At 50.0% G+C, this 26989-nt stretch overlaps 3 protein-coding genes across 6 annotated transcripts in view; 2 read left to right on the forward strand and 1 right to left on the reverse strand.

Moving 5' to 3' along the window:
• The window catches only part of PRR14 (proline rich 14), a 21595-nt gene extending 20465 nt beyond the window's left edge, over positions 1-1130 (reverse strand). Inside the window, exon 1 of the mRNA XM_040441131.1 lies at positions 1113-1130. The gene's annotated coding sequence lies outside the window, so the exon portion shown is untranslated. The remainder of the gene's footprint in view (positions 1-1112) is intronic.
• Positions 1-11731, forward strand: part of RUSF1 (RUS family member 1) — a 12399-nt gene extending 668 nt beyond the window's left edge. For 3 of the 4 annotated variants that reach the window (XM_040441136.1, XM_040441137.1, XM_040441138.1), the window contains exons 2-15: positions 5987-6139; positions 6372-6449; positions 8866-8980; positions 9064-9109; positions 9189-9221; positions 9374-9479; positions 9548-9649; positions 9733-9803; positions 9901-10085; positions 10512-10569; positions 10646-10716; positions 10802-10900; positions 11305-11376; positions 11457-11730. In XM_040441136.1, coding sequence (XP_040297070.1) covers positions 5993-6139; positions 6372-6449; positions 8866-8980; positions 9064-9109; positions 9189-9221; positions 9374-9479; positions 9548-9649; positions 9733-9803; positions 9901-10085; positions 10512-10569; positions 10646-10716; positions 10802-10900; positions 11305-11376; positions 11457-11545 — 1272 coding nt within the window. In that variant the 5' untranslated portion in view covers positions 5987-5992 and the 3' untranslated portion in view covers positions 11546-11730. Of the gene's footprint in view, positions 1-5986; positions 6140-6371; positions 6450-8865; positions 8981-9063; positions 9110-9188; positions 9222-9373; positions 9480-9547; positions 9650-9732; positions 9804-9900; positions 10086-10511; positions 10570-10645; positions 10717-10801; positions 10901-11304; positions 11377-11456 lie in introns of all 4 variants that reach the window. The other variant, XM_040441135.1, reaches the window with a different exon arrangement.
• Positions 1-26989, forward strand: part of LOC121008516 (TBC1 domain family member 10B-like) — a 959042-nt gene that overhangs the window by 601175 nt on the left and 330878 nt on the right. The gene's annotated exons all lie outside the window — the stretch shown is intronic.

Consider the following 26989-nt stretch of genomic DNA (forward strand, 5'->3'; position numbering starts at 1 on the left):
AGTGTAGAGATATACTGTATATTGTGGGGCACAGTGTAGATGTATAATGTATATTGTGGGGCACAGTGTAGCGGTATACTGTTTATTGTGTGGCACAGTGTAGCGGTATGCTGTATATTGTGGGGCACAGTGTAGAGGTATACTGTATATTGTGGGGCACAGTGTAGAGGTATACTGTATATTGTGGGGCACAGTGTAGAGGTATACTGTATATTGTGGGGCACAGTGTAGAGGTATACTCTATATTGTGGGGCACAGTGTAACGGTATACCGTATATTGTGGGGAACAGTGTAGAGGTATACTGTATATTGTGGGGCACAGTGTAGAGGTATACTGTATATTGTGTGGCACAGTGTAGCGGTATGCTGTATATTGTGGGGCACAGTGTAGAGGTATACTGTATATTGTGGGGCACAGTGTAGAGGTATACTGTACATTGTGTGGCACAGTGTAGAGGTATACTGTATATTGTGGGGCACAGTGTAGAGGTATACTGTATATTGTGGGGCACAGTGTAGAGGTATACTGTATATTGTGTGGCACAGTGTAGAGGTATACTGTATATTGTGGGGCACAGTGTAGAGGTATACTGTATATTGTGGGGCACAGTGTAGAGGTATACTGTATATTGTGGGGCACAGTGTAGAGGTATACTGTATATTGTGTGGCACAGTGTAGCGGTATACTGTATATTGTGTGGCACAGTGTAGAGGTATACTGTATATTGTGGGGCACAGTGTAGAGGTATACTGTATATTGTGTGGCACAGTGTAGCGGTATACTGTATATTGTGTGGCACAGTGTAGAGGTATACTGTATATTGTGTGGCACAGTGTAGAGGTATACCGTATATTGTGGGGCACGGTGTAGCGGTATACCGTATATTGTGGGGCACAGTGTAGAGGTATACTGTATATTGTGGGGCACAGTGTAGCGGTATACTGTATATTGTGGGGCACAGTGTAGCGGTATACTGTATATTGTGGGGCACAGTGTAGCGGTATACTGTATATTGTGTGGCACAGTGTAGAGGTATACTGTATATTGTGGGGCACAGTGTAGCGGTATACTGTATATTGTGGGGCACAGTGTAGCGGTATACTGTACTTACAGTTACTTGGCCCTTGGGGATCTCGGACGCCACTTCCACACTTTGGCCGGGGGCTCGGCGGAGCTGATGTTGTGTTTTATCCTAATGAGAAAGATTTCATAATAAGGATTTGGAGAAGGGGCAGAGGGATAGCAGAGCAGGGAGAGGCTGGTGCTGCCACTAGGGGGTCATACCATGGGGGAGTAATAAAGCCCACCATAATGTCCCCCCCCAGTAGAAATAATTCTCCTTATAATGTGACAATGCAAAAAATACCCCCTTGTAATGCCCCCAGTTGAGCTAATGTCCCCATAGTGCCCCCAGTATAAAATACCTAAAATACCCCATATATAGTGCCCCCAGTAAATGCCTCCATAGTGCTCCTCTCCCCCCTTCCTTCTAGTGCCCCCATAATGTACCAGTATAAAATGCCCCAGTAGATGCCCTCAGTGGCCCCCTTAATTTGCAAGTATAAAATACCCCTTCTTAGTGCCCCCCGTAGATGACTCCATAGTACTCCTCTCCCCCCCTTCCCCATAGTACCCACCATAATGTGTCCCAGTATAAAATTCTACTGTACAGAGCCCCCATATAAAATACCCCTTCTTTGTGGCCTCAGTAGATGCCCCTATAGTGCCCCCAATAATGTGCCAGTAATAACAGCGCCCCCCCCATCAATGTGCCAGTAATAACAGCCCCCCCATTATGTGCCAGTAATAACAGCCCCCTCATTATGTGCCAGTAATGACAGCCCCCTCATTATGTGCCAGTAATGACAGCCCCCTCATTATGTGCCAGTAATGACAGCCCCCTCATTATGTGCCAGTAATGACAGCCCCCTCATTATGTGCCAGTAATGACAGCCCCCTCATTATGTGCCAGTAATGACAGCCCCCTCATTATGTGCCAGTAATGACAGCCCCCTCATTATGTGCCAGTAATGACAGCCCCCTCATTATGTGCCAGTAATGACAGCCCCCTCATTATGTGCCAGTAATGACAGCCCCCTCATTATGTGCCAGTAATGACAGCCCCCCCATTATGTGCCAGTAATGACAGCCCCCTCATTATGTGCCAGTAATGACAGCCCCCTCATTATGTGCCAGTAATGACAGCCCCCTCATTATGTGCCAGTAATGACAGCCCCCTCATTATGTGCCAGTAATGACAGCCCCCTCATTATGTGCCAGTAATGACAGCCCCCTCATTATGTGCCAGTAATGACAGCCCCCTCATTATGTGCCAGTAATGACAGCCCCCTCATTATGTGCCAGTAATGACAGCCCCCTCATTATGTGCCAGTAATGACAGCCCCCTCATTATGTGCCAGTAATGACAGCCCCCTCATTATGTGCCAGTAATGACAGCCCCCTCATTATGTGCCAGTAATGACAGCCCCCTCATTATGTGCCAGTAATGACAGCCCCCTCATTATGTGCCAGTAATGACAGCCCCCTCATTATGTGCCAGTAATGACAGCCCCCCCATTATGTGCCAGTAATGACAGCCCCCTCATTATGTGCCAGTAATGACAGCCCCCTCATTATGTGCCAGTAATGACAGCCCCCTCATTATGTGCCAGTAATGACAGCCCCCTCATTATGTGCCAGTAATGACAGCCCCCCCATTATGTGCCAGTAATGACAGCCCCCTCATTATGTGCCAGTAATGACAGCCCCCTCATTATGTGCCAGTAATGACAGCCCCCTCATTATGTGCCAGTAATGACAGCCCCCTCATTATGTGCCAGTAATGACAGCCCCCCCATTATGTGCCAGTAATGACAGCCCCCCCCCATTATGTGCCAGTAAAAGTATTGTGTATACATAATCAAACAAAAAATGAACACTTATACTTACCTCCTTGGCAGCGATGCGATGCAGCCTCTTCCGGCCTGTGTCCCGCGCTGTACGGCTCAGGCGGCATCGCGCCGGCCTCTGATAGGCTGCAGGCACTAGTGCCTGCAGCCTATCAGAGGAAGGGAAAGGGACACGCCTCTCCCTCCCCTGCCTGAGCACAGGCATCTGTATCACTGTCCTGAGGACGGCAATACAGATGACTATGGAGATGAGCGCTTCCACAATGGAAGCGCTCATCTCCCTGTGCCCTGCTGCCGGGGGTGGTGGGGGGGGGGGAATTGGTTCAGTGGTTCAGAGGAAACGCCACTGTACAGTCAGTGTCCCTCCTAAAACCCCAATACCACACGTGACCATTCTCATCACTTATATATCACTGACATATTCCACAGCGCTGTACAGACATTCTCATCACTTATATATCACTGACATATTCCACAGCGCTGTACAGACATTCTCATCTCTTATATATCACTGACATATTCCACAGCGCTGTACAGACATTCTCATCTCTTCTATATCACTGACATATTCCACAGCGCTGTACAGACATTCTCATCACTTATATATCACTGACATATTCCACAGCGCTGTACAGACATTCTCATCACTTATATATCACTGACATATTCCACAGCGCTGTACAGACATTGTCATCCCTTATATATCACTGACATATTCCACAGCGCTGTACAGACCTTCTCATCACTGATATATCACTGACATATTCCACAGCGCTGTACAGACATTCTCATCTCTTATATATCACTGACATATTCCACAGCGCTGTACAGACCTTCTCATCACTGATATATCACTGACATATTCCACAGCGCTGTACAGACATTCTCATCACTTATATATCACTGACATATTCCACAGCGCTGTACAGACATTCTCATCTCTTATATATCACTGACATATTCCACAGCGCTGTACAGACATTCTCATCTCTTATATATCACTGACATATTCCACAGCGCTGTACAGACATTCTCATCTCTTATATATCACTGACATATTCCACAGCGCTGTACAGACATTCTCATCTCTTCTATATCACTGACATATTCCACAGCGCTGTACAGACATTCTCATCTCTTATATATCACTGACATATTCCACAGCGCTGTACAGACATTCTCATCTCTTATATATCACTGACATATTCCACAGCGCTGTACAGACATTCCCATCACTTATATATCACTGACATATTCCACAGCGCTGTACAGACATTCTCATCTCTTATATATCACTGACATATTCCACAGCGCTGTACAGACATTCTCATCTCTTCTATATCACTGACATATTCCACAGCGCTGTACAGACATTCTCATCTCTTATATATCACTGACATATTCCACAGCGCTGTACAGACATTCTCATCTCTTATATATCACTGACATATTCCACAGCGCTGTACAGACATTCTCATCACTTATATATCACTGACATATTCCACAGCGCTGTACAGACATTCTCATCCCTTATATATCACTGACATATTCCACAGCGCTGTACAGACATTCTCATCACTTATATATCACTGACATATTCCACAGCGCTGTACAGACATTCTCATCCCTTATATATCACTGACATATTCCACAGCGCTGTACAGACATTCTCATCCCTTATATATCACTGACATATTCCACAGCGCTGTACAGACATTCTCATCCCTTATATATTACTGACATATTCCACAGCGCTGTACAGACATTCTCATCACTTCTATATCACTGACATATTCCACAGCGCTGTACAGACATTCTCATCCCTTATATATCACTGACATATTCCACAGCGCTGTACAGACATTCTCATCCCTTATATATCACTGACATATTCCACAGCGCTGTACAGACATTCTCATCCCTTATATATCACTGACATATTCCACAGCGCTGTACAGACATTCTCATCACTTATATATCACTGACATATTCCACAGCGCTGTACAGACATTCTCATCCCTTATATATCCCTGACATATTCCACAGCGCTGTACAGACATTCTCATCACTGATATATCACTGACATATTCCACAGCGCTGTACAGACCTTCTCATCCCTTATATATCACTGACATATTCCTGTACAGACATTCTCATCACTTATATATCACTGACATATTCCACAGCGCTGTACAGACATTCTCATCACTGATATATCACTGACATATTCCACAGCGCTGTACAGACCTTCTCATCCCTTATATATCACTGACATACTCCACAGCGCTGTACAGACATTCTCATCACTTATATATCACTGACATATTCCACAGCGCTGTACAGACATTCTCATCACTTATATATCACTGACATATTCCACAGCGCTGTACAGACATTCTCATCACTTATATATCACTGACATATTCCACAGCGCTGTACAGACATTCTCATCCCTTATATATCACTGACATATTCCACAGCGCTGTACAGACATTCTCATCACTTATATATCACTGACATATTCCACAGCGCTGTACAGACATCACTTATATATCACTGACATATTCCACAGCGCTGTACAGACATTCTCATCACTTATATATCACTGACATATTCCACAGCGCTGTACAGACATTCTCATCACTTATATATCACTGAGATATTCCACAGAGCTGTACAGACATTCTCATCCCTTATATATCACTGACATATTCCACAGCGCTGTACAGACATTCTCATCACTTATATATCACTGACATATTCCACAGCGCTGTACAGACATTCTCATCACTTATATATCACTGACATATTCCACAGCGCTGTACAGACATTCTCATCACTTGTGATATTGGATTATGACTCTAATACATTTGACTGACATTATGAAGAGTTGATGCAGAAATATAGACAATTCTGAAGGGTTTACAAACTTTCAGGTACCACACCAACCTCCTCCAATGCCTGGCCGTGGCTCATATAGACACGTGGGGGGTGGCCAGTCAGACCGCAGCGCTCCAGCAGCTGGACACGATGCAAGTGTGAAGGGTCATAACTTTTACCACTCTTCTCGATGCAGGCCGCGATGTCACCTGAGGATGCGGTTATGGTGTGCACAGAGCGTTATGGATCAGGCAACGTTCTCAAGTACATAAAATGTGATGACGGGACTGTGTGCTGCCAGAGGGCGCACCCAGCGCACAAATACCGCCCACTGAGGGACTGCTTCACGGTGAGTCAATAGTCCTGTCTCTGCAGCTCTTTGCTCCAGGGCCACTCATCACCTCAGGGGGCAGCTTTGATACATAGGATGTTATCGTCTCCTTCTACCACAGCCACGAGCACTAGCCCTGACCCGGGTGCACTCTGAAGAGGTCATTCTAGAATGCAGCAGGCCCATGTAGAGTGCTGCTCACACTGTATAGGAGCTCAGTCACTTGACCACCTGCATTATTTTCTTGCAGAGTCTGTTCCTCCCTCATGGTTTTCCAGACAGCGTCAGTGAAGATTACTTGGAATACCAGCTCTGGGACACACTGCAGGTGACGGATAATGCCTGGGAGTTGCATCTGCGGGTGACTGATGACGTCTGGTTGGTGCGACTGATGACGCATGGGTGTTGCATCTGCGAGTGACTGATGACATCTGGGTGTTGCGTCTGCCCACGACTGACGTCTGGGTGTTGCGTCTGCGAGTGACTAATGACCCGACACCCAGTTTGTAGTGGACTGATGACGTCTGGTTGGTGCGACTGATGACATCTGGGTGTTGCGTCTGCCCACGACTGATGATGCCTGTGTGTTGTGACTGATGACGTCTGGTTGGTGCGACTGACGTCTGGGTGTTGTGTCTGCTGGTGACCAATGACGTCTGGGTGTTGTGTCTGCTTTTCACCAATGACGTCTGGGTGTTGCGTCTGCCCATGACTGATGACGTCTGGGTGTTGCGTCTGCTGGTGACCGATGACGTCTGGGTGTTGGGTCTGCCCACGACTGATGACGTCTGGGTGTTGCTACTGATGACGTCTGTTTGGTGTGACTTATGATGTCTGGGTGTTCCGTCTGCGAGTGACTGATGACCCGACACCCAGTTTGTAGTGGACTGATAGCGTCTGGATGTTGCGTCTGCCGGGTGACTGATGACGTCTGGGTGTTGTGTTTATACTGGACTGATGACGTCTGGGTGTTGCTACTGATGACATCTGTTTGGTGTGACTTATGACGTCTGGATGTTGCGTCTCCCGGGTGACTGATGACGTCTGGGTGTTGGGTCTGCCCGGCGACTGATGACGTCTGGGTGTTGTGAATGATTATGTTTGGGTGCTGTGTTTGTAGTGGACTGATGACGTCTGGGTGTTGCTACTGATGACGTCTGGGTGTTGCGTCTGCGAGTGACTGATGACCCGACACCCAGTTTGTAGTGGACTGATAGCGTCTGGATGTTCCGTCTGCCAGGTGACTGATAGCTTCTGGGTGTTGCGTCTGCGAGTGACTAATGACCCGACACCCAGTTTGTAGTGGACTGATGACGTCTGGGTGTTGCGTCTGCGAGTGACTGATGATCCGACACCCAGTTTGTAGTGGACTGATGACGTCTGGGTGTTGCGTCTGCGAGTGACTGATGATCCGACACCCAGTTTGTAGTGGACTGATGACGTCTGGGTGTTGCGTCTGCGAGTGACTGATGATCTGACACCCAGTTTGTAGAGGACTGATGACGTCTGGGTGTTGCGTCTGCCGGGTGACTGATGACGTCTGGGTGTTGCTACTGATGACGTCTGGTTGGTGTGACTGATGACGTCTGGGTGTTTTGTCTGCGAGTGACTGATGACCCGACACCCAGTTTGTAGTGGACTGATGACGTCTGGGTGTTGCGTCTGCGAGTGACTGATGATCCGACACCCAGTTTGTAGAGGACTGATGACGTCTGGGTGTTGCGTCTGCCGGGTGACTGATGACGTCTGGGTGTTGCTACTGATGACGTCTGGTTGGTGTGACTGATGACGTCTGGGTGTTTTGTCTGCGAGTGACTGATGACTGATGATCTGACACCCAGTTTGTAGAGGACTGATGACGTCTGGGTGTTGCGTCTGCCGGGTGACTGATGACGTCTGGGTGTTGCTACTGATGACGTCTGGTTGGTGTGACTGATGACGTCTGGGTGTTGGGTCTGCGAGTGACTGATGACCCGGCACCCAGTTTGTAGTGGACTGATAGCGTCTGGATGTTGCGTCTGCCAGGTGACTGATGACGTCTGGGTGTTGTGAATGATTATGTTTGGGTGCTGTGTTTGTACTGGACTCATGACGTCTGGGTGTTGCTACTGATGACGTCTGTTTGGTGTGACTGATGACGTCTGGGTGTTGCGTCTGCCGGGTGACTGATGACGTCTGGGTGTTGCTACTGATGACGTCTGTTTGGTGTGACTGATGACGTCTGGGTGTTGCGTCTGCGAGTGACTGATGACCCGACACCCAGTTTGTAGTGGACTGATAGCGTCTGGATGTTGCGTCTGCCGCTGACTGACGTCTGGGTGTTGGGTCTGCCCGGCGACTGATGACGTCTGGGTGTTGTGAATGATTATGTTTGGGTGCTGTGTTTGTAGTGGACTGATGACGTCTGGGTGTTGGGTCTGCCCGGCGACTGACGTCTGGGTGTTAGGTCTGCCCGGCGACTGATGACGTCTGGGTGTTGTGAATGATTATGTTTGGGTGCTGTGTTTGTAGTGGACTGATGACGTCTGGGTGTTGGGTCTGCCCGGCGACTGATGACGTCTGGGTGTTGTGAATGATTATGTTTGGGTGCTGTGTTTGTAGTGGACTGATAGCTTCTGGGTGTTGCGTCTGCGAGTGACTGATGACCCGACACCCAGTTTGTAGTGGACTGATGACGTCTGCCGGTGACTGATAGCGTGTGTGACCGTTCAGGTTGCTGACCCCTCCCCCTCTTTGACCTCCAGGCCTTCTCCAGCAGTGTGACGGGTTCTCTGGCCACTCATGCTCTCCTCCGAGGATCTGGTGTTGGTGACAGTGCAGCCACTGTGACAGGAGCGACCATTACCTGGATCCTGCGAGGTGCATGTTGTCTCTCATCCTCCTCTCGCTCTCCTCCTCTCAGTTGTTGTTGTCTTCTGATCAGTCTTCTCCTCGCTGTGTAGATGGCACCGGGATGGTTGGACGCATTCTCTTCGCCTGGATGAAGGGGTATGAGAATGCGCCTCTGAGCGTGGCGGCGGCGGCGGCTGTATGTGTGACGTTACTGAGATGTCTTCTCTCTTCTCAGGAGCCGTCTTGACTGCGACGCCAAGCGCTGGAGGTAACTAGTGAGGTTCAGCTCTGTGTTGTAGGGTCCGTAGTAATAAGCGCCCGGCCCCTGATGTCGCCTCTCGGGCATTTCCATACGTATTCTCACTTTTGCTTTGCCGATTGTGTTGGTCCCACCATAGCTGTCACTCGTCTGTCTCTCAGGCTCTTTGCCGACGTGTTAAATGACCTGGCCATATTCATGGAGATCTTGGCTCCCGTCTTCCCATCCTGCTTTACTGTGACCGTCTGCATTGCCGGAGTATTTAAGGTACCTGCGCCTCATTTCGGCTGTCTTCGCGGTGTGTGCGTGCTGCGTTTCACTTCTGGTCCTTTCAGTGCATCGTGGGAGTGGCTGGAGGGGCGACACGTGCCGCACTCACCGTGCACCAAGCCAGGAGAGACAACATGGCCGATGTGTGTGCCAAGGATGGGAGCCAGGTGAGCATGTAGTCGTGGTGGAGGCGTCCACGCGCCCCTCCCCCAACCCTGAGATCCTGCATGTCGTTTCTTGTCTCTTCCAGGAGACGCTGGTGAATCTGGCCGGACTCCTTGTCAGTCTTGTCCTCGTCCCGATGGTGTCTGACGGCATCTGGTGAGTCCCTTACAATGCAGACATCATGGCGGGGTTGCCTGTCTGCTGAGACCACCCTCACTGACCTCTTGTAATATGGCCGCCCTGTACGTTCCAGGGGAACCTACCTCCTCTTCCTCCTCCTGACATGTCTGCACCTTTATGCAAATTATCGCGCTGTTCGTTCTGTTGTCATGGAGACGCTCAACCAATCAAGACTTAGCATAGTGCTGGAGCATTATCTGCTAGAGGGCCGGGTCCTGAGCCCGGCTGAAGCCAACCCAAAGGAGCTGCTCTTACCAGGTGGGTAGTGGCGCCAGGACCCTGGGGGTGCATGCTGTTGCCAGCGTGTAGGTGCCTCCTCCCTTCCCTGTCTGGTGCCGGAGGGGATTTAGGTGTGGCCCCAGGTTTATATGGCCTGTGTGCTGGAGCTGCCCTGTGCTTGAGGGCCACAGTCTGCACTGTACAATGAGGAGCAGGCGGGATAGCAACTAGGCCGCCAGCGGCTGGGATGAGGGAGCGGGTCACCTCCTAAAACATCCCAGACTCCTCCCCGGATGGTAGGAAACCTAGAAGAGACCTTGACGGTCCACAAGGTGGTCCTCAAGCACTGGGCAGATAGTAGAGGCCGGACAGGAGCACAGGCCATATAAACCTGGGGCCACACCAGACGGGGAAGGGAGGAGGGACCGCGGTGCTCACCAGGATGAATGATGTTGTTTCGTGCAGGTCTTGGTGCACAAGTCCCAGTGGATGTTGGCGTCGCCCTGAACGCTGTGGTCTCCAGGTATGGCTGTCTCTGCCGGTAGGTGCAGGGATGTCTCTCTGCAGTGGCTGACTGGCTGTCTCTTCCTGTCCTCCAGCGCCTCACAGCTGGAACTCTTAAAGAAAGGCAATGACTCTCTCTACCTGCTGGGGTGGAGGAGGGACACAGGTGAGCAGGCGCTCTGCCGTCCCACTAGAACCCCCACTCTCCGCGCACTCGGCTTACGCTCTGATGTCTCCTTGTCTTGCTGCAGGCCGCCTTGCGGTTGTTTTACATGAGAAGGCGAGCAGCGCTGACATCATCAGATCCGTGGTTCATGCTGAGATTCTTCACAGGAAAACCTTCAGCTCAGGTGTGTACAGACTCGGCACTGCTATGCGGGTGAAGTACATGGTCACCAGTGCGCCAAATATTAGGCTTTGGAAATGGCGCCAGCACTGTCGCGTGTTTCGGCTTCTTTCCAGGAAGATGCGCTGTTTGCGTACTGCTCAGCCGACCCGGCGCGGTCTACAGCAGTGAAGGTGATGAAACACGTAGGGAGCGGCATTTATTAGTTGTGCCGCAATCTGCAACTTCTCGCCAGGTCTGAAATAGTGGGCGTCTCATTTACCATTTTCTACGCCAGTCTAAAAGGCAGGTCTTATTAAATGACCCCCGCCCTGTCGTGCCCGGCATGTGCCCTGCGTTCCGTGTATCATGAGAAGCTGTGGGGATGCAGGTCTCCTAATAACGCCTTCCATCCCTTGTGATCTTCAGATCCCGCCCGCTATGGCATCCTGGCAGAGACGCACGGACTGGTCAGCGGCATGTTCCCAGACTTCCATCATGGTAGGCCTGTCCCCTCCCCCATGCTCCGGGCGCTGGCGCGCGCCTCTCTCCTCTGTCACTGGGATGTCTCTGTTTTGCAGGGCTGTGCGCCGCAGGCTGGGTGACTGACCGAAACCTTCTGGACTCCGATGACTGGAGGGCAAATTGGGACACGAGTAAAGGGCTGTGACACTGCGTCCCGACAGCACTCGCAGGGTTCACTCTATTAACCCCTTAAGGGCCACGCCCATTTTTGGCTTTGCATTTTTGTTTTTTCCTCCCCAGGTTCCAATAGCCAACTTTTTTATTTTTCCGTTCACATAGTCATACGGGGGCTTATATTTTCCTTCTCTTTTATTGGAAAACAAGAAAAAAAAATCTTTGTTGGGTTAAATAAAAAATAAAAAAAAATTCTGCCAAGGTTTTTAGAGTTTTCACATCATGGCGTTCACTGTGCGCTGAAAACAATCGTCCGTACCTCGTCTGCAGCTCAATACACAACCTGCGATGCCAAACTTGTATAGTTTTATATATATCTTTTTACTATTTTAAAAAAAATATTTAATGAAACTTTGCAAAAACCAAATTTTTCTTTTCCTCACCATTTTCTGACGAGGATCGGGGGCAGCGTTCTGTACTGTAGAAGAGATCGAGGGTGGCACTTAGGACTATGGGGTGGATCAGGAGCGGCGCTCAGGACTGTGGAGAGGATCGGGGGCAGTGTTCTGTACTGTAGAAGAGATCGAGGGTGGCACTTAGGACTATGGGGTGGATCAGGAGAGGCGCTCGGGACTGTGGAGAGGATCGGGGGCAGCGTTCTGTACTGTAGAAGAGATCGAGGGTGGCACTTAGGACTATGGGGTGGATCAGGAGAGGCGCTCGGGACTGTGGAGAGGATCGGGGGCAGTGTTCTGTACTGTAGAAGAGATCGAGGGTGGCACTTAGGACTATGGGGTGGATCAGGAGAGGCGCTCAGGACTGTGGAGAGGATCGGGGGCAGCGTTCTGTACTGTAGAAGAGATCGAGGGTGGCACTTCGGACTATGGGGTGGATCAGGAGCGGCGCTCGGGACTGTGGAGAGGATCGGGGGCAGCGTTCTGTACTGTAGAAGAGATCGAGGGTGGCACTTAGGACTATGGGGTGGATCAGGAGAGGCGCTCGGGACTGTAGAGAGGATCGGGGGCAGCGTTCTGTACTGTAGAAGAGATCGAGGGTGGCACTTAGGACTATGGGGTGGATCAGGAGAGGCGCTCAGGACTGTGGAGAGGATCGGGGGCAGCGTTCTGTACTGTAGAAGAGATCAAGGGTGGCACTTAGGACTATGGGGTGGATCAGGAGAGGCGCTCAGGACTGTGGAGAGGATCGGGGGGCAGTGTTCTGTACTGTAGAAGAGATCGAGGGTGGCACTTAGGACTATGGGGTGGATCAGGAGAGGCGCTCAGGACTGTAGAGAGGATCGGGGGGCAGTGTTCTGTACTGTAGAAGAGATCGAGGGTGGCACTTGGGACTATGGGGTGGATCAGGAGCGGCGCTCAGGACTGTGGAGAGGATCGGGGGCAGCGTTCTGTAGTGTAGAAGAGATCGAGGGTGACACTTAGGACTATGGGGTGGATCAGGAGCGGCGCTCGGGACTGTAGAGAGGATCGGGGGGCAGTGTTCTGTACTGTAGAAGAGATCGAGGGTGGCACTTAGGACTATGGGGTGGATCAGGAGCGGCGCTCGGGACTGTGGAGAGGATCGGGGGCAGCGTTCTGTACTGTAGAAGAGATCGAGGGTGGCACTTAGGACTATGGGGTGGATCAGGAGCGGCGCTCAGGACTGTGGAGAGGATCGGGGGCAGCGTTCTGTACTGTAGAAGAGATCGAGGGTGGCACTTAGGACTATGGGGTGGATCAGGAGCGGCGCTCGGGACTGTGGAGAGGATCGGGGGCAGCGTTCTGTACTGTAGAAGAGATCGAGGGTGGCACTTAGGACTATGGGGTGGATCAGGAGAGGCGCTCGGGACTGTGGAGAGGATCGGGGGCAGTGTTCTGTACTGTAGAAGAGATCGAGGGTGGCACTTAGGACTATGGGGTGGATCAGGAGAGGCGCTCGGGACTGTGGAGAGGATCGGGGGCAGTGTTCTGTACTGTAGAAGAGATCGAGGGTGGCACTTAGGACTATGGGGTGGATCAGGAGCGGCGCTCAGGACTGTGGAGAGGATCGGGGGCAGTGTTCTGTACTGTAGAAGAGATCGAGGGTGACACTTAGGACTATGGGGTGGATCAGGAGAGGCGCTCGGGACTGTGGAGAGGATCGGGGGCAGTGTTCTGTACTGTAGAAGAGATCGAGGGTGGCACTTAGGACTATGGGGTGGATCAGGAGAGGCGCTCAGGACTGTGGAGAGGATCGGGGGCAGCGTTCTGTACTGTAGAAGAGATCGAGGGTGGCGCTCGGGACTATGGGGTGGATCAGGAGAGGCGCTCGGGACTGTGGAGAGGATCGGGGGGCAGTGTTCTGTACTGTAGAAGAGATCGAGGGTGGCACTTACAACCCAAAATAGACAAATCGCCAGGACCAGATGGCATACACCCCCGTATCCTAAGGGAATTAAGTAATGTCATAGCCAGACCCTTATTTCTGATATTTGCGGACTCTGTACTGACAGGGAATGTCCCACAGGATTGGCGCATGGCAAATGTGGTGCCAATATTCAAAAAGGGTCCAAAAACAGAGCCCGGAAACTATAGGCCGGTAAGTTTAACATCTGTTGTGGGTAAACTGTTTGAAGGTTTTCTGAGAGATGCTATGTTAGAGCATCTTATGGGAAATAAGCAAATAACGCCATATCAGCATGGCTTCGTGAGGGATCGGTCATGTCAAACTAATTTAATCAGTTTCTATGAGGAGGTAAGTTCTAGACTTGACAGCGGCGAATCAATGGATGTCGTATATCTGGACTTCTCCAAAGCATCTGACACTGTACAACATAAAGGTTAGTATATAAAATGAGAATGCTCGGACTGGGAGAAAACATCTGTATGTGGGGAAGTAACTGGCTGAGGGATAGAAAACAGAGGGTGGGTATTAACGGTGCACACTCAGATTGGGTCACTGTCACTAGTGGAGTACCTCAGGGGTCAGTACTGGGCCCTATTCTCTTCAATATATTTATTAATGATCTTGTAGAAGGCTTGTATAGTAAAGTATCAATTTTCGCAGATGACACTAAACTGTGTAAAGTAATTAACACTGAAGAGGACAATATACTGTATATATATACTACAGAGGACAGTATACTGTATATATACTACAGAGGACAGTATACTGTATATATACTACAGAGGACAGTATACTGTATATATACACTACAGAGGACAGTACACTGTATATATATACTACAGAGGACAGTATACTGTATATATACTACAGAGGACAGTATACTGTATATATATATACTACAGAGGACAGTATACTGTATATATACTACAGAGGACAGTATACTGTATATATACTACAGAGGACAGTATACTGTATATATACTACACAGAACAGTATACTGTATATATACTACAGAGGACAGTATACTGTATATATACTACAGAGGACAGTATACTGTATATATATACTACAGAGGACAGTATACTGTATATATACTACAGAGGACAGTATACTGTATATATATATATATACTACAGAGGACAGTATACTGTATATATACTACAGAGGACAGTATACTGCATATATACTACAGAGGACAGTATACTGTATATATACACTACAGAGGACAGTATACTGTATATATACACTACAGAGGACAGTATACTGTATATATACACTACAGAGGACAGTATACTGTATATATACTACAGAGGACAGTATACTGTATATATATATATACTACAGAGGACAGTATACTGTATATATACTACAGAGGACAGTATACTGTATATATATATATACTACAGAGGACAGTATACTGTATATATACTACAGAGGACAGTATACTGTATATATACTACAGAGGACAGTATACTGTATATATACTACAGAGGACAGTACACTGTATATACACTACAGAGGACAGTATACTGTATATATATACTACAGAGGACAGTATACTGTATATATATATATATATACTACAGAGGACAGTACACTGTGTATATACACTGCAGAGGACAGTATACTGTATATACACTGCAGAGGACAGTATACTGTATATATACTACAGAGGACAGTATACTGTATATATACTACAGAGGACAGTATACTGTATATATACTACAGAGGACAGTATACTGTATATATATACTACAGAGGACAGTATACTGTATATATACTACAGAGGACAGTATACTGTATATATATATATATACTACAGAGGACAGTATACTGCATATATATACTACAGAGGGCAGTATACTGTATATATACTACAGAGGACAGTATACTGTATATATACTACAGAGGACAGTATACTACTACAGAGGGATCTGGATAGATTGGAGGCTTGGGCAGATAAGTGGCAGATGAGGTTTAACACTGAGAAATGTAAAGTTATGCACATGGGAAGGAATAATGCAAGTCACCCGTACATACTAAATGGTAAAACACTGGGTAACACTGACATGGAAATAGACCTAGGAATTTTAATAAACAGCAAACTAAGCTGCAAAAAACAGTGTCAGGCAGCGGCTGCCAAGGCCAATAAGATAATGGGTTGCATCAAAAGGGGCATAGATGGCGGTGATGAGAACATATTCCTACTACTTTACACATCACTGGTCAGACCACACATGGAGGACTGTGTACAGTTCTGGGCTCCTGTAAACAAGGCAGACATAGCAGAGCTGGAGAGGGTCCAGAGGAGGGCAACTAAAGTAATAACTGGAATGGGGCAACTACAGTACCCTGAAAGATTATCAAAATTAGGGTTATTCACTTTAGAAAAAAGATGACTGAGGGGAGATCTAATTACTATGTATAAATATATCAGGGGGCAGTACAGAGATCACTCCCATCATCTATTTATCCCCAGGACTGTGACTGTGACGAGGGGACATCCTCTGCGTTTGGAGGAAAGAAGGTTTGTACACAAACATAGAAAAGGGTTCTTTACGGTAAGAGCAGTGAGACTATGGACTCTTTACTATAAGAGCAGTGAGACTATGGACTCTTTACGGTAAGAGCAGTGAGACTATGGACTCTTTACTGTAAGAGCAGTGAGACTATGGACTCTTTACTGTAAGAGCAGTGAGACTATGGACTCTTTACTGTAAGAGCAGTGAGACTATGGACTCTATACTGTAAGAGCAGTGAGACTGTGGACTCTTTACTGTAAGAGCAGTGAGACTATGGACTCTTTACTGTAAGAGCAGTGAGACTATGGACTCTATACTGTAAGAGCAGTGAGACTATGGGCTCTTTACTGTAAGAGCAGTGAGACTATGGACTCTTTACTGTAAGAGCAGTGAGACTATGGACTCTTTACTGTAAGAGCAGTGAGACTATGGACTCTTTACTGTAAGAGCAGTGAGACTATGGACTCTTTACTGTAAGAGCAGTGAGACTATGGACTCTTTACTGTAAGAGCAGTGAGACTATGGACTCTTTACTGTAAGAGCAGTGAGACTATGGACTCTATACTGTAAGAGCAGTGAGACTATGGACTCTATACTGTAAGAGCAGTGAGACTATGGACTCTATACTGTAAGAGCAGTGAGACTATGGACTCTTTACTGTAAGAGCAGTGAGACTATGGACTCTTTACTGTAAGAGCAGTGAGACTATGGACTCTTTACTGTAAGAGCGGTGAGACTATGGACTCTATACTGTAAGAGCAGTGAGACTATGGACTCTTTACTGTAAGAGCGGTGAGACTATGGACTCTATACTGTAAGAGCGGTGAGACTATGGACTCTTTACTGTAAGAGCAGTGAGACTATGGACTCTTTACTGTAAGAGCAGTGAGACTATGGACTCTATACTGTAAGAGCAGTGAGACTATGGACTCTTTACTGTAAGAGCAGTGAGACTATGGGCTCTTTACTGTAAGAGCAGTGAGACTATGGACTCTATACTGTAAGAGCAGTGAGACTATGGACTCTTTACTGTAAGAGCAGTGAGACTATGGGCTCTTTACTGTAAGAGCAGTGAGACTATGGACTCTTTACTGTAAGAGCGGTGAGACTATGGACTCTTTACTGTAAGAGCAGTGAGACTGTGGACTCTTTACTGTAAGAGCAGTGAGACTATGGACTCTTTACTGTAAGAGCAGTGAGACTATGGACTCTATACTGTAAGAGCAGTGAGACTATGGACTCTATACTATAAGAGCAGTGAGACTATGGACTCTTTACTGTAAGAGCAGTGAGACTATGGACTCTTTACTGTAAGAGCAGTGAGACTATGGACTCATTACTGTAAGAGCAGTGAGACTATGGACTCTATACTGTAAGAGCAGTGAGACTATGGACTCTTTACTGTAAGAGCAGTGAGACTATGGACTCTTTACTGTAAGAGCAGTGAGACTATGGACTCTTTACTGTAAGAGCAGTGAGACTATGGACTCTATACTGTAAGAGCAGTGAGACTATGGACTCTTTACTGTAAGAGCAGTGAGACTATGGACTCTTTACTGTAAGAGCGGTGAGACTATGGACTCTATACTGTAAGAGCAGTGAGACTATGGACTCTATACTGTAAGAGCAGTGAGACTATGGACTCTTTACAGTAAGAGCAGTGAGACTATGGAGCTCTCTGCCTGAGGAGGTGGTGATGGTGAGTACAATAAAGGAATTCAAGAGGGGCCTGGATGTATTTCTGGAGTGTAATAATATTACAGGCTATAGCTACTAGAGAGGGGTCGTTGATCCAGGGAGTTAGTCTGATTGCATGATTGGAGTCGGGAAGGAATTTTTTATTCCCCTAAAGTGAGGAAAATTGGCTTCTACCTCACAGGGTTTTTTTGCCTTCCTCTGGATCAACTTGCAGGATAACAGGCCGAACTGGATGGACAAATGTCTTTTTTCGGCCTTATGTACTATGTTACTATGTTACTATGTTACTTAGGACTATGGGGTGGATCAGGAGAGGCGCTCGGGACTGTGGAGAGGATCGGGGGCAGTGTTCTGTACTGTAGAAGAGATCGAGGGTGGCACTTAGGACTATGGGGTGGATCAGGAGAGGCGCTCGGGACTGTGGAGAGGATCGGGGGCAGTGTTCTGTACTGTAGAAGAGATCGAGGGTGGCACTTAGGACTATGGGGTGGATCAGGAGAGGCGCTCGGGACTGTGGAGAGGATCGGGGGCAGCGTTCTGTACTGTAGAAGAGATCGAGGGTGGCACTTAGGACTATGGGGTGGATCAGGAGCGGCGCTCGGGACTGTGGAGAGGATTGGGGGCAGCGTTCTGTACTGTAGAAGAGATCGAGGGTGGCACTTAGGACTATGGGGTGGATCAGGAGCGGCGCTCAGGACTGTGGAGAGGATCGGGGGCAGCGTTCTGTACTGTAGAAGAGATCGAGGGTGGCACTTAGGACTATGGGGTGGATCAGGAGAGGCGCTCGGGACTGTGGAGAGGATCGGGGGCAGTGTTCTGTACTGTAGAAGAGATCGAGGGTGGCACTTAGGACTATGGGGTGGATCAGGAGAGGCGCTCGGGACTGTGGAGAGGATCGGGGGCAGTGTTCTGTACTGTAGAAGAGATTGAGGGTGGCACTTAGGACTATGGGGTGGATCAGGAGAGGCGCTCAGGACTGTGGAGAGGATCGGGGGCAGCGTTCTGTACTGTAGAAGAGATCGAGGGTGGCACTTAGGACTATGGGGTGGATCAGGAGAGGCGCTCGGGACTGTGGAGAGGATCGGGGGCAGTGTTCTGTACTGTAGAAGAGATCGAGGGTGGCACTTAGGACTATGGGGTGGATCAGGAGAGGCGCTCGGGACTGTGGAGAGGATCGGGGGCAGTGTTCTGTACTGTAGAAGAGATCGAGGGTGACACTTAGGACTATGGGGTGGATAAGGAGAGGCGCTCAGGACTGTGGAGAGGATCGGGGGCAGCGTTCTGTACTGTAGAAGAGATCGAGGGTGGCACTTAGGACTATGGGGTGGATCACGAGAGGCGCTCAGGACTGTAGAGAGGATCGGGGGCAGTGTTCTGTACTGTAGAAGAGATCGAGGGTGGCACTTAGGACTATGGGGTGGATCAGGAGAGGCGCTCAGGACTGTGGAGAGGATCGGGGGCAGCGTTCTGTACTGTAGAAGAGATCGCGGGTGGCACTTAGGACTATGGGGTTGATCAGGAGAGGCGCTCAGGACTGTGGAGAGGATCGGGGGCAGCGTTCTGTACTGTAGAAGAGATCGAGGGTGACACTTAGGACTATGGGGTGGATCAGGAGAGGCGCTCAGGACTGTAGAGAGGATCGGGGGGCAGTGTTCTGTACTGTAGAAGAGATCGAGGGTGGCACTTAGGACTATGGGGTGGATCAGGAGAGGCGCTCGGGACTGTGGAGAGGATCGGGGGCAGCGTTCTGTACTGTAGAAGAGATCGAGGGTGGCACTTAGGACTATGGGGTGGATCAGGAGCGGCGCTCAGGACTGTGGAGAGGATCGGGGGCAGCGTTCTGTACTGTAGAAGAGATCGAGGGTGGCACTTAGGACTATGGGGTGGATCAGGAGCGGCGCTCAGGACTGTGGAGAGGATCGGGGGCAGCGTTCTGTACTGTAGAAGAGATCGAGGGTGGCACTTAGGACTATGGGGTGGATCAGGAGAGGCGCTCGGGACTGTGGAGAGGATCGGGGGCAGCGTTCTGTACTGTAGAAGAGATCGAGGGTGGCACTTAGGACTATGGGGTGGATCAGGAGAGGCGCTCAGGACTGTGGAGAGGATCGGGGGCAGCGTTCTGTAGTGTAGAAGAGATCGAGGGTGGCACTTAGGACTATGGGGTGGATCAGGAGCGGCGCTCGGGACTGTGGAGAGGATCGGGGGCAGCGTTCTGTACTGTAGAAGAGATCGAGGGTGGCACTTAGGACTATGGGGTGGATCAGGAGCGGCGCTCAGGACTGTGGAGAGGATCGGGGGCAGCGTTCTGTACTGTAGAAGAGATCGAGGGTGGCACTTAGGACTATGGGGTGGATCAGGAGAGGCGCTCGGGACTGTAGAGAGGATCGGGGGCAGCGTTCTGTACTGTAGAAGAGATCGAGGGTGGCGCTCGGGACTATGGGGTGGATCAGGAGCGGCGCTCGGGACTGTAGAGAGGATCGGGGGCAGCGTTCTGTACTGTAGAAGAGATCGAGGGTGGCACTTAGGACTATGGGGTGGATCAGGAGCGGCGCTCGGGACTGTGGAGAGGATCGGGGGCAGTGTTCTGTACTGTAGAAGAGATCGAGGGTGGCACTTAGGACTATGGGGTGGATCAGGAGCGGCGCTCGGGACTGTAGAGAGGATCGGGGGCAGCGTTCTGTACTGTAGAAGAGATCGAGGGTGGCACTTAGGACTATAGGGTGGATCAGGAGCGGCGCTCGGGACTGTGGAGAGGATCGGGGGCAGTGTTCTGTACTGTAGAAGAGATCGAGGGTGGCACTTAGGACTATGGGGTGGATCAGGAGAGGCGCTCGGGACTGTGGAGAGGATTGGGGGCAGCGTTCTGTACTGTAGAAGAGATCGAGGGTGGCACTTAGGACTATGGGGTGGATCAGGAGAGGCGCTCGGGACTGTGGAGAGGATCGGGGGGCAGTGTTCTGTACTGTAGAAGAGATCGAGGGTGGCACTTAGGACTATGGGGTGGATCAGGAGAGGCGCTCGGGACTGTGGAGAGGATCGGGGGCAGTGTTCTGTACTGTAGAAGAGATTGAGGGTGGCACTTAGGACTATGGGGTGGATCAGGAGTGGCGCTCGGGACTGTGGAGAGGATCGGGGGCAGCGTTCTGTACTGTAGAAGAGATCGAGGGTGACACTTAGGACTATGGGGTGGATCAGGAGAGGCGCTCGGGACTGTGGAGAGGATCGGGGGCAGTGTTCTGTACTGTAGAAGAGATCGAGGGTGGCACTTAGGACTATGGGGTGGATCAGGAGAGGCGCTCGGGACTGTGGAGAGGATCGGGGGCAGTGTTCTGTACTGTAGAAGAGATCGAGGGTGGCACTTGGGACTATGGGGTGGATCAGGAGAGGCGCTCGGGACTGTGGAGAGGATCGGGGGCAGTGTTCTGTAGTGTAGAAGAGATCGAGGGTGGCACTTAGGACTATGGGGTGGATCAGGAGAGGCGCTCAGGACTGTGGAGAGGATCGGGGGCAGTGTTCTGTACTGTAGAAGAGATCGAGGGTGGCACTTATGACTATGGGGTGGATCAGGAGAGGCGCTCGGGACTGTGGAGAGGATCGGGGGCAGCGTTCTGTACTGTAGAAGAGATCGAGGGTGGCACTTAGGACTATGGGGTGGATCAGGAGAGGCGCTCAGGACTGTGGAGAGGATCGGGGGCAGCGTTCTGTACTGTAGAAGAGATCGAGGGTGGCACTTAGGACTATGGGGTGGATCAGGAGAGGCGCTCGGGACTGTGGAGAGGATCGGGGGCAGCGTTCTGTAGTGTAGAAGAGATCGAGGGTGGCACTTAGGACTATGGGGTGGATCAGGAGAGGCGCTCAGGACTGTGGAGAGGATCGGGGGCAGCGTTCTGTAGTGTAGAAGAGATCGAGGGTGGCACTTAGGACTATGGGGTGGATCAGGAGCGGCGCTCGGGACTGTGGAGAGGATCGGGGGCAGTGTTCTGTACTGTAGAAGAGATCGAGGGTGGCACTTAGGACTATGGGGTGGATCAGGAGAGGCGCTCGGGACTGTGGAGAGGATCGGGGGCAGCGTTCTGAACTGTAAAAGGGATTCAGGGGCAGCTCTTTGAACTGTAGAGGGGATCGGTGGTATTTGACAAGTTTTGCACAAATTACACTGATGCAGCCGATAAATTCACCCAGTGTTCATGCAGATGATAGAAGAAACTGACCTCAACCGCGTCCACGCCGTGACTATCAGCCTCCCGCAATCGCGCAGAGTCACTGCCTGCCCGAAATGGTGGGGATCACCTCCTGCAAAATCGGGAAGATACCCTCAGCTGCTGGACAAGGACACGTCCCTGTTAGATGAAAGCATCCCCAGGATCTGCTGAGGACTGTACGGAAGGGGGCCCCTAATTGGTATGGCTCCCCGGTTCCTTCTCCCCTCTGTGCTGGGAACTTGTCAAGAAATCAGATGTAGCTAGTAGCGGCATTCAGTGTGAGGCGCCATTCCGAGGCATCCAAAACACGGGTCCCCATGAAGAGAGCGTGTGTACAGGACCACTCAGTATGGCGGGTTCACCGTCCTGAGGACTGCCATAAGACCTCCATAGGGCGTTATTCCTGTACATAAGGCACTTTACAAGCGGGCTGCGATCCCTGCAGGGATGGCACCGAGGACATGGCGAGGGATGGCACCGAGGACATGGCGAGGGATGGCACCGAGGACATGGCGAGGGCTGGCGCCTTCATTTTGTATCCTGGATTCCATTTTACTTTCTGGTTTATTTTGGGTCAGAATTGAGAATTGCTGAGCCGCGTGCACTTGAGACCAGCAGAGTTAATTGCTTGTTAGTTCTCAGAACGATGTGGGCCCGATGTTCTGGGAGAGCAGCTGGTTCTAGATACTAGTTAGTTCTCAGAACGATGTGGGCCCGATGTTCTGGGAGAGCAGCTGGTTCCTGATACTAGTTAGTTCTCAGAACGATGTGGGCCCGATCTTCAGGGAGTGCAGCTGGTTCTAGATACTAGTTAGTTCTCAGAACGATGTGGGCCCGATGTTCTGGGAGTGCAGCTGGTTCTAGATACTAGTTAGTTCTCAGAACGATGTGGGCCCGATGTTCTGGGAGAGCAGCTGGTTCTAGATACTAGTTAGTTCTCAGAACGATGTGGGCCCGATGTTCTGGGAGAGCAGCTGGTTCTAGATACTAGTTAGTTCTCAGAACGATGTGGGCCCGATGTTCTGGGAGAGCAGCTGGTTCTAGATACTAGTTAGTTCTCAGAACGATGTGGGCCCGATGTTCTGGGAGAGCAGCTGGTTCCTGATACTAGTTAGTTCTCAGAACGATGTGGGCCCGATGTTCTGGGAGAGCAGCTGGTTCCTGATACTAGTTAGTTCTCAGAACGATGTGGGCCCGATGTTCTGGGAGAGCAGCTGGTTCTAGATACTAGTTAGTTCTCAGAACGATGTGGGCCCGATGTTCTGGGAGAGCAGCTGGTTCTAGATACTAGTTAGTTCTCAGAACGATGTGGGCCCGATGTTCTGGGAGAGCAGCTGGTTCCTGATACTTGTTAGTTCTCAGAACGATGTGGGCCCGATGTTCTGGGAGAGCAGCTGGTTCCTGATACTAGTTAGTTCTCAGAACGATGTGGGCCCGATGTTCTGGGAGAGCAGCTGGTTCTAGATACTAGTTAGTTCTCAGAACGATGTGGGCCCGATGTTCTGGGAGAGCAGCTGGTTCTAGATACTTGTTAGTTCTCAGAACGATGTGGGCCCGATGTTCTGGGAGTGCAGCTGGTTCTAGATACTTGTTAGTTCTCAGAACGATGTGGGCCCGATGTTCTGGGAGTGCAGCTGGTTCTAGATACTAGTTAGTTCTCAGAACGATGTGGGCCCGATGTTCTGGGAGAGCAGCTGGTTCTAGATACTAGTTAGTTCTCAGAACGATGTGGGCCCGATGTTCTGGGAGAGCAGCTGGTTCCTGATACTTGTTAGTTCTCAGAACGATGTGGGCCCGATGTTCTGGGAGAGCAGCTGGTTCTAGATACTAGTTAGTTCTCAGAACGATGTGGGCCCGATGTTCTGGGAGTGCAGCTGGTTCCTGATACTTGTTAGTTCTCAGAACGATGTGGGCCCGATGTTCTGGGAGAGCAGCTGGTTCTAGATACTAGTTAGTTCTCAGAACGATGTGGGCCCGATGTTCTGGGAGTGCAGCTGGTTCTAGATACTAGTTAGTTCTCAGAACGATGTGGGCCCGATGTTCTGGGAGAGCAGCTGGTTCTAGATACTAGTTAGTTCTCAGAACGATGTGGGCCCGATGTTCTGGGAGAGCAGCTGGTTCTAGATACTAGTTAGTTCTCAGAACGATGTGGGCCCGATGTTCTGGGAGAGCAGCTGGTTCTAGATACTAGTTAGTTCTCAGAACGATGTGGGCCCGATGTTCTGGGAGAGCAGCTGGTTCCTGATACTAGTTAGTTCTCAGAACGATGTGGGCCCGATGTTCTGGGAGAGCAGCTGGTTCCTGATACTAGTTAGTTCTCAGAACGATGTGGGCCCGATGTTCTGGGAGTGCAGCTGGTTCCTGATACTAGTTAGTTCTCAGAACGATGTGGGCCCGATGTTCTGGGAGAGCAGCTGGTTCCTGATACTAGTTAGTTCTCAGAACGATGTGGGCCCGATGTTCTGGGAGAGCAGCTGGTTCTAGATACTAGTTAGTTCTCAGAACGATGTGGGCCCGATGTTCTGGGAGAGCAGCTGGTTCCTGATACTAGTTAGTTCTCAGAACGATGTGGGCCCGATGTTCTGGGAGAGCAGCTGGTTCCTGATACTAGTTAGTTCTCAGAACGATGTGGGCCCGATGTTCTGGGAGAGCAGCTGGTTCTAGATACTAGTTAGTTCTCAGAACGATGTGGGCCCGATGTTCTGGGAGAGCAGCTGGTTCTAGATACTAGTTAGTTCTCAGAACGATGTGGGCCCGATATTCTGGGAGAGCAGCTGGTTCTAGATACTAGTTAGTTCTCAGAACGATGTGGGCCCGATGTTCTGGGAGTGCAGCTGGTTCCTGATACTTGTTAGTTCTCAGAACGATGTGGGCCCGATGTTCTGGGAGAGCAGCTGGTTCCTGATACTAGTTAGTTCTCAGAACGATGTGGGCCCGATGTTCTGGGAGAGCAGCTGGTTCTAGATACTAGTTAGTTCTCAGAACGATGTGGGCCCGATGTTCAGGGAGTGCAGCTGGTTCCTGATACTTGTTAGTTCTCAGAACGATGTGGGCCCGATGTTCTGGGAGAGCAGCTGGTTCTAGATACTTGTTAGTTCTCAGAACGATGTGGGCCCGATTGTTCTGGGAGTGCAGCTGGTTCTAGATACTAGTTAGTTCTCAGAACGATGTGGGCCCGATGTTCTGGGAGTGCAGCTGGTTCTAGATACTAGTTAGTTCTCAGAACGATGTGGGCCCGATGTTCTGGGAGAGCAGCTGGTTCATGATACTTGTTAGTTCTCAGAACGATGTGGGCCCGATCTTCTGGGAGAGCAGCTGGTTCTAGATACTTGTTAGTTCTCAGAACGATGTGGGCCCGATGTTCTGGGAGTGCAGCTGGTTTCTGATACTAGTTAGTTCTCAGAACGATGTGGGCCCGATGTTCTGGGAGAGCAGCTGGTTCTAGATACTTGTTAGTTCTCAGAACGATGTGGGCCCGATCTTCTGGGAGAGCAGCTGGTTCTAGATACTAGTTAGTTCTCAGAACGATGTGGGCCCGATCTTCTGGGAGTGCAGCTGGTTCCTGATACTAGTTAGTTCTCAGAACGATGTGGGCCCGATGTTCTGGGAGAGCAGCTGGTTCTAGATACTAGTTAGTTCTCAGAACGATGTGGGCCCGATCTTCTGGGAGAGCAGCTGGTTCTAGATACTTGTTAGTTCTCAGAACGATGTGGGCCCGATGTTCTGGGAGAGCAGCTGGTTCCTGATACTAGTTAGTTCTCAGAACGATGTGGGCCCGATGTTCTGGGAGTGCAGCTGGTTCTAGATACTAGTTAGTTCTCAGAACGATGTGGGCCCGATGTTCTGGGAGTGCAGCTGGTTCTAGATACTAGTTAGTTCTCAGAACGATGTGGGCCCGATGTTCTGGGAGAGCAGCTGGTTCTAGATACTTGTTAGTTCTCAGAACGATGTGGGCCCGATGTTCTGGGAGAGCAGCTGGTTCTAGATACTTGTTAGTTCTCAGAACGATGTGGGCCCGATGTTCTGGGAGTGCAGCTGGTTCTAGATACTTGTTAGTTCTCAGAACGATGTGGGCCCGATGTTCTGGGAGTGCAGCTGGTTCTAGATACTAGTTAGTTCTCAGAACGATGTGGGCCCGATGTTCTGGGAGTGCAGCTGGTTCTAGATACTAGTTAGTTCTCAGAACGATGTGGGCCGGATGTTCTGGGAGAGCAGCTGGTTCCTGATACTTGTTAGTTCTCAGAACGATGTGGGCCCGATGTTCTGGGAGAGCAGCTGGTTCTAGATACTAGTTAGTTCTCAGAACGATGTGGGCCCGATGTTCTGGGAGTGCAGCTGGATCCTGATACTAGTTAGTTCTCAGAACGATGTGGGCCCGATGTTCTGGGAGAGCAGCTGGTTCTAGATACTAGTTAGTTCTCAGAACGATGTGGGCCGGATGTTCTGGGAGAGCAGCTGGTTCCTGATACTTGTTAGTTCTCAGAACGATGTGGGCCCGATGTTCTGGGAGAGCAGCTGGTTCTAGATACTAGTTAGTTCTCAGAACGATGTGGGCCCGATGTTCTGGGAGAGCAGCTGGTTCCTGATACTTGTTAGTTCTCAGAACGATGTGGGCCCGATGTTCTGGGAGAGCAGCTGGTTCTAGATACTAGTTAGTTCTCAGAACGATGT

Source organism: Bufo bufo, chromosome 7 (genome assembly GCF_905171765.1).
Source record: "Bufo bufo chromosome 7, aBufBuf1.1, whole genome shotgun sequence".
Taxonomy (NCBI): domain Eukaryota; kingdom Metazoa; phylum Chordata; class Amphibia; order Anura; family Bufonidae; genus Bufo; species Bufo bufo.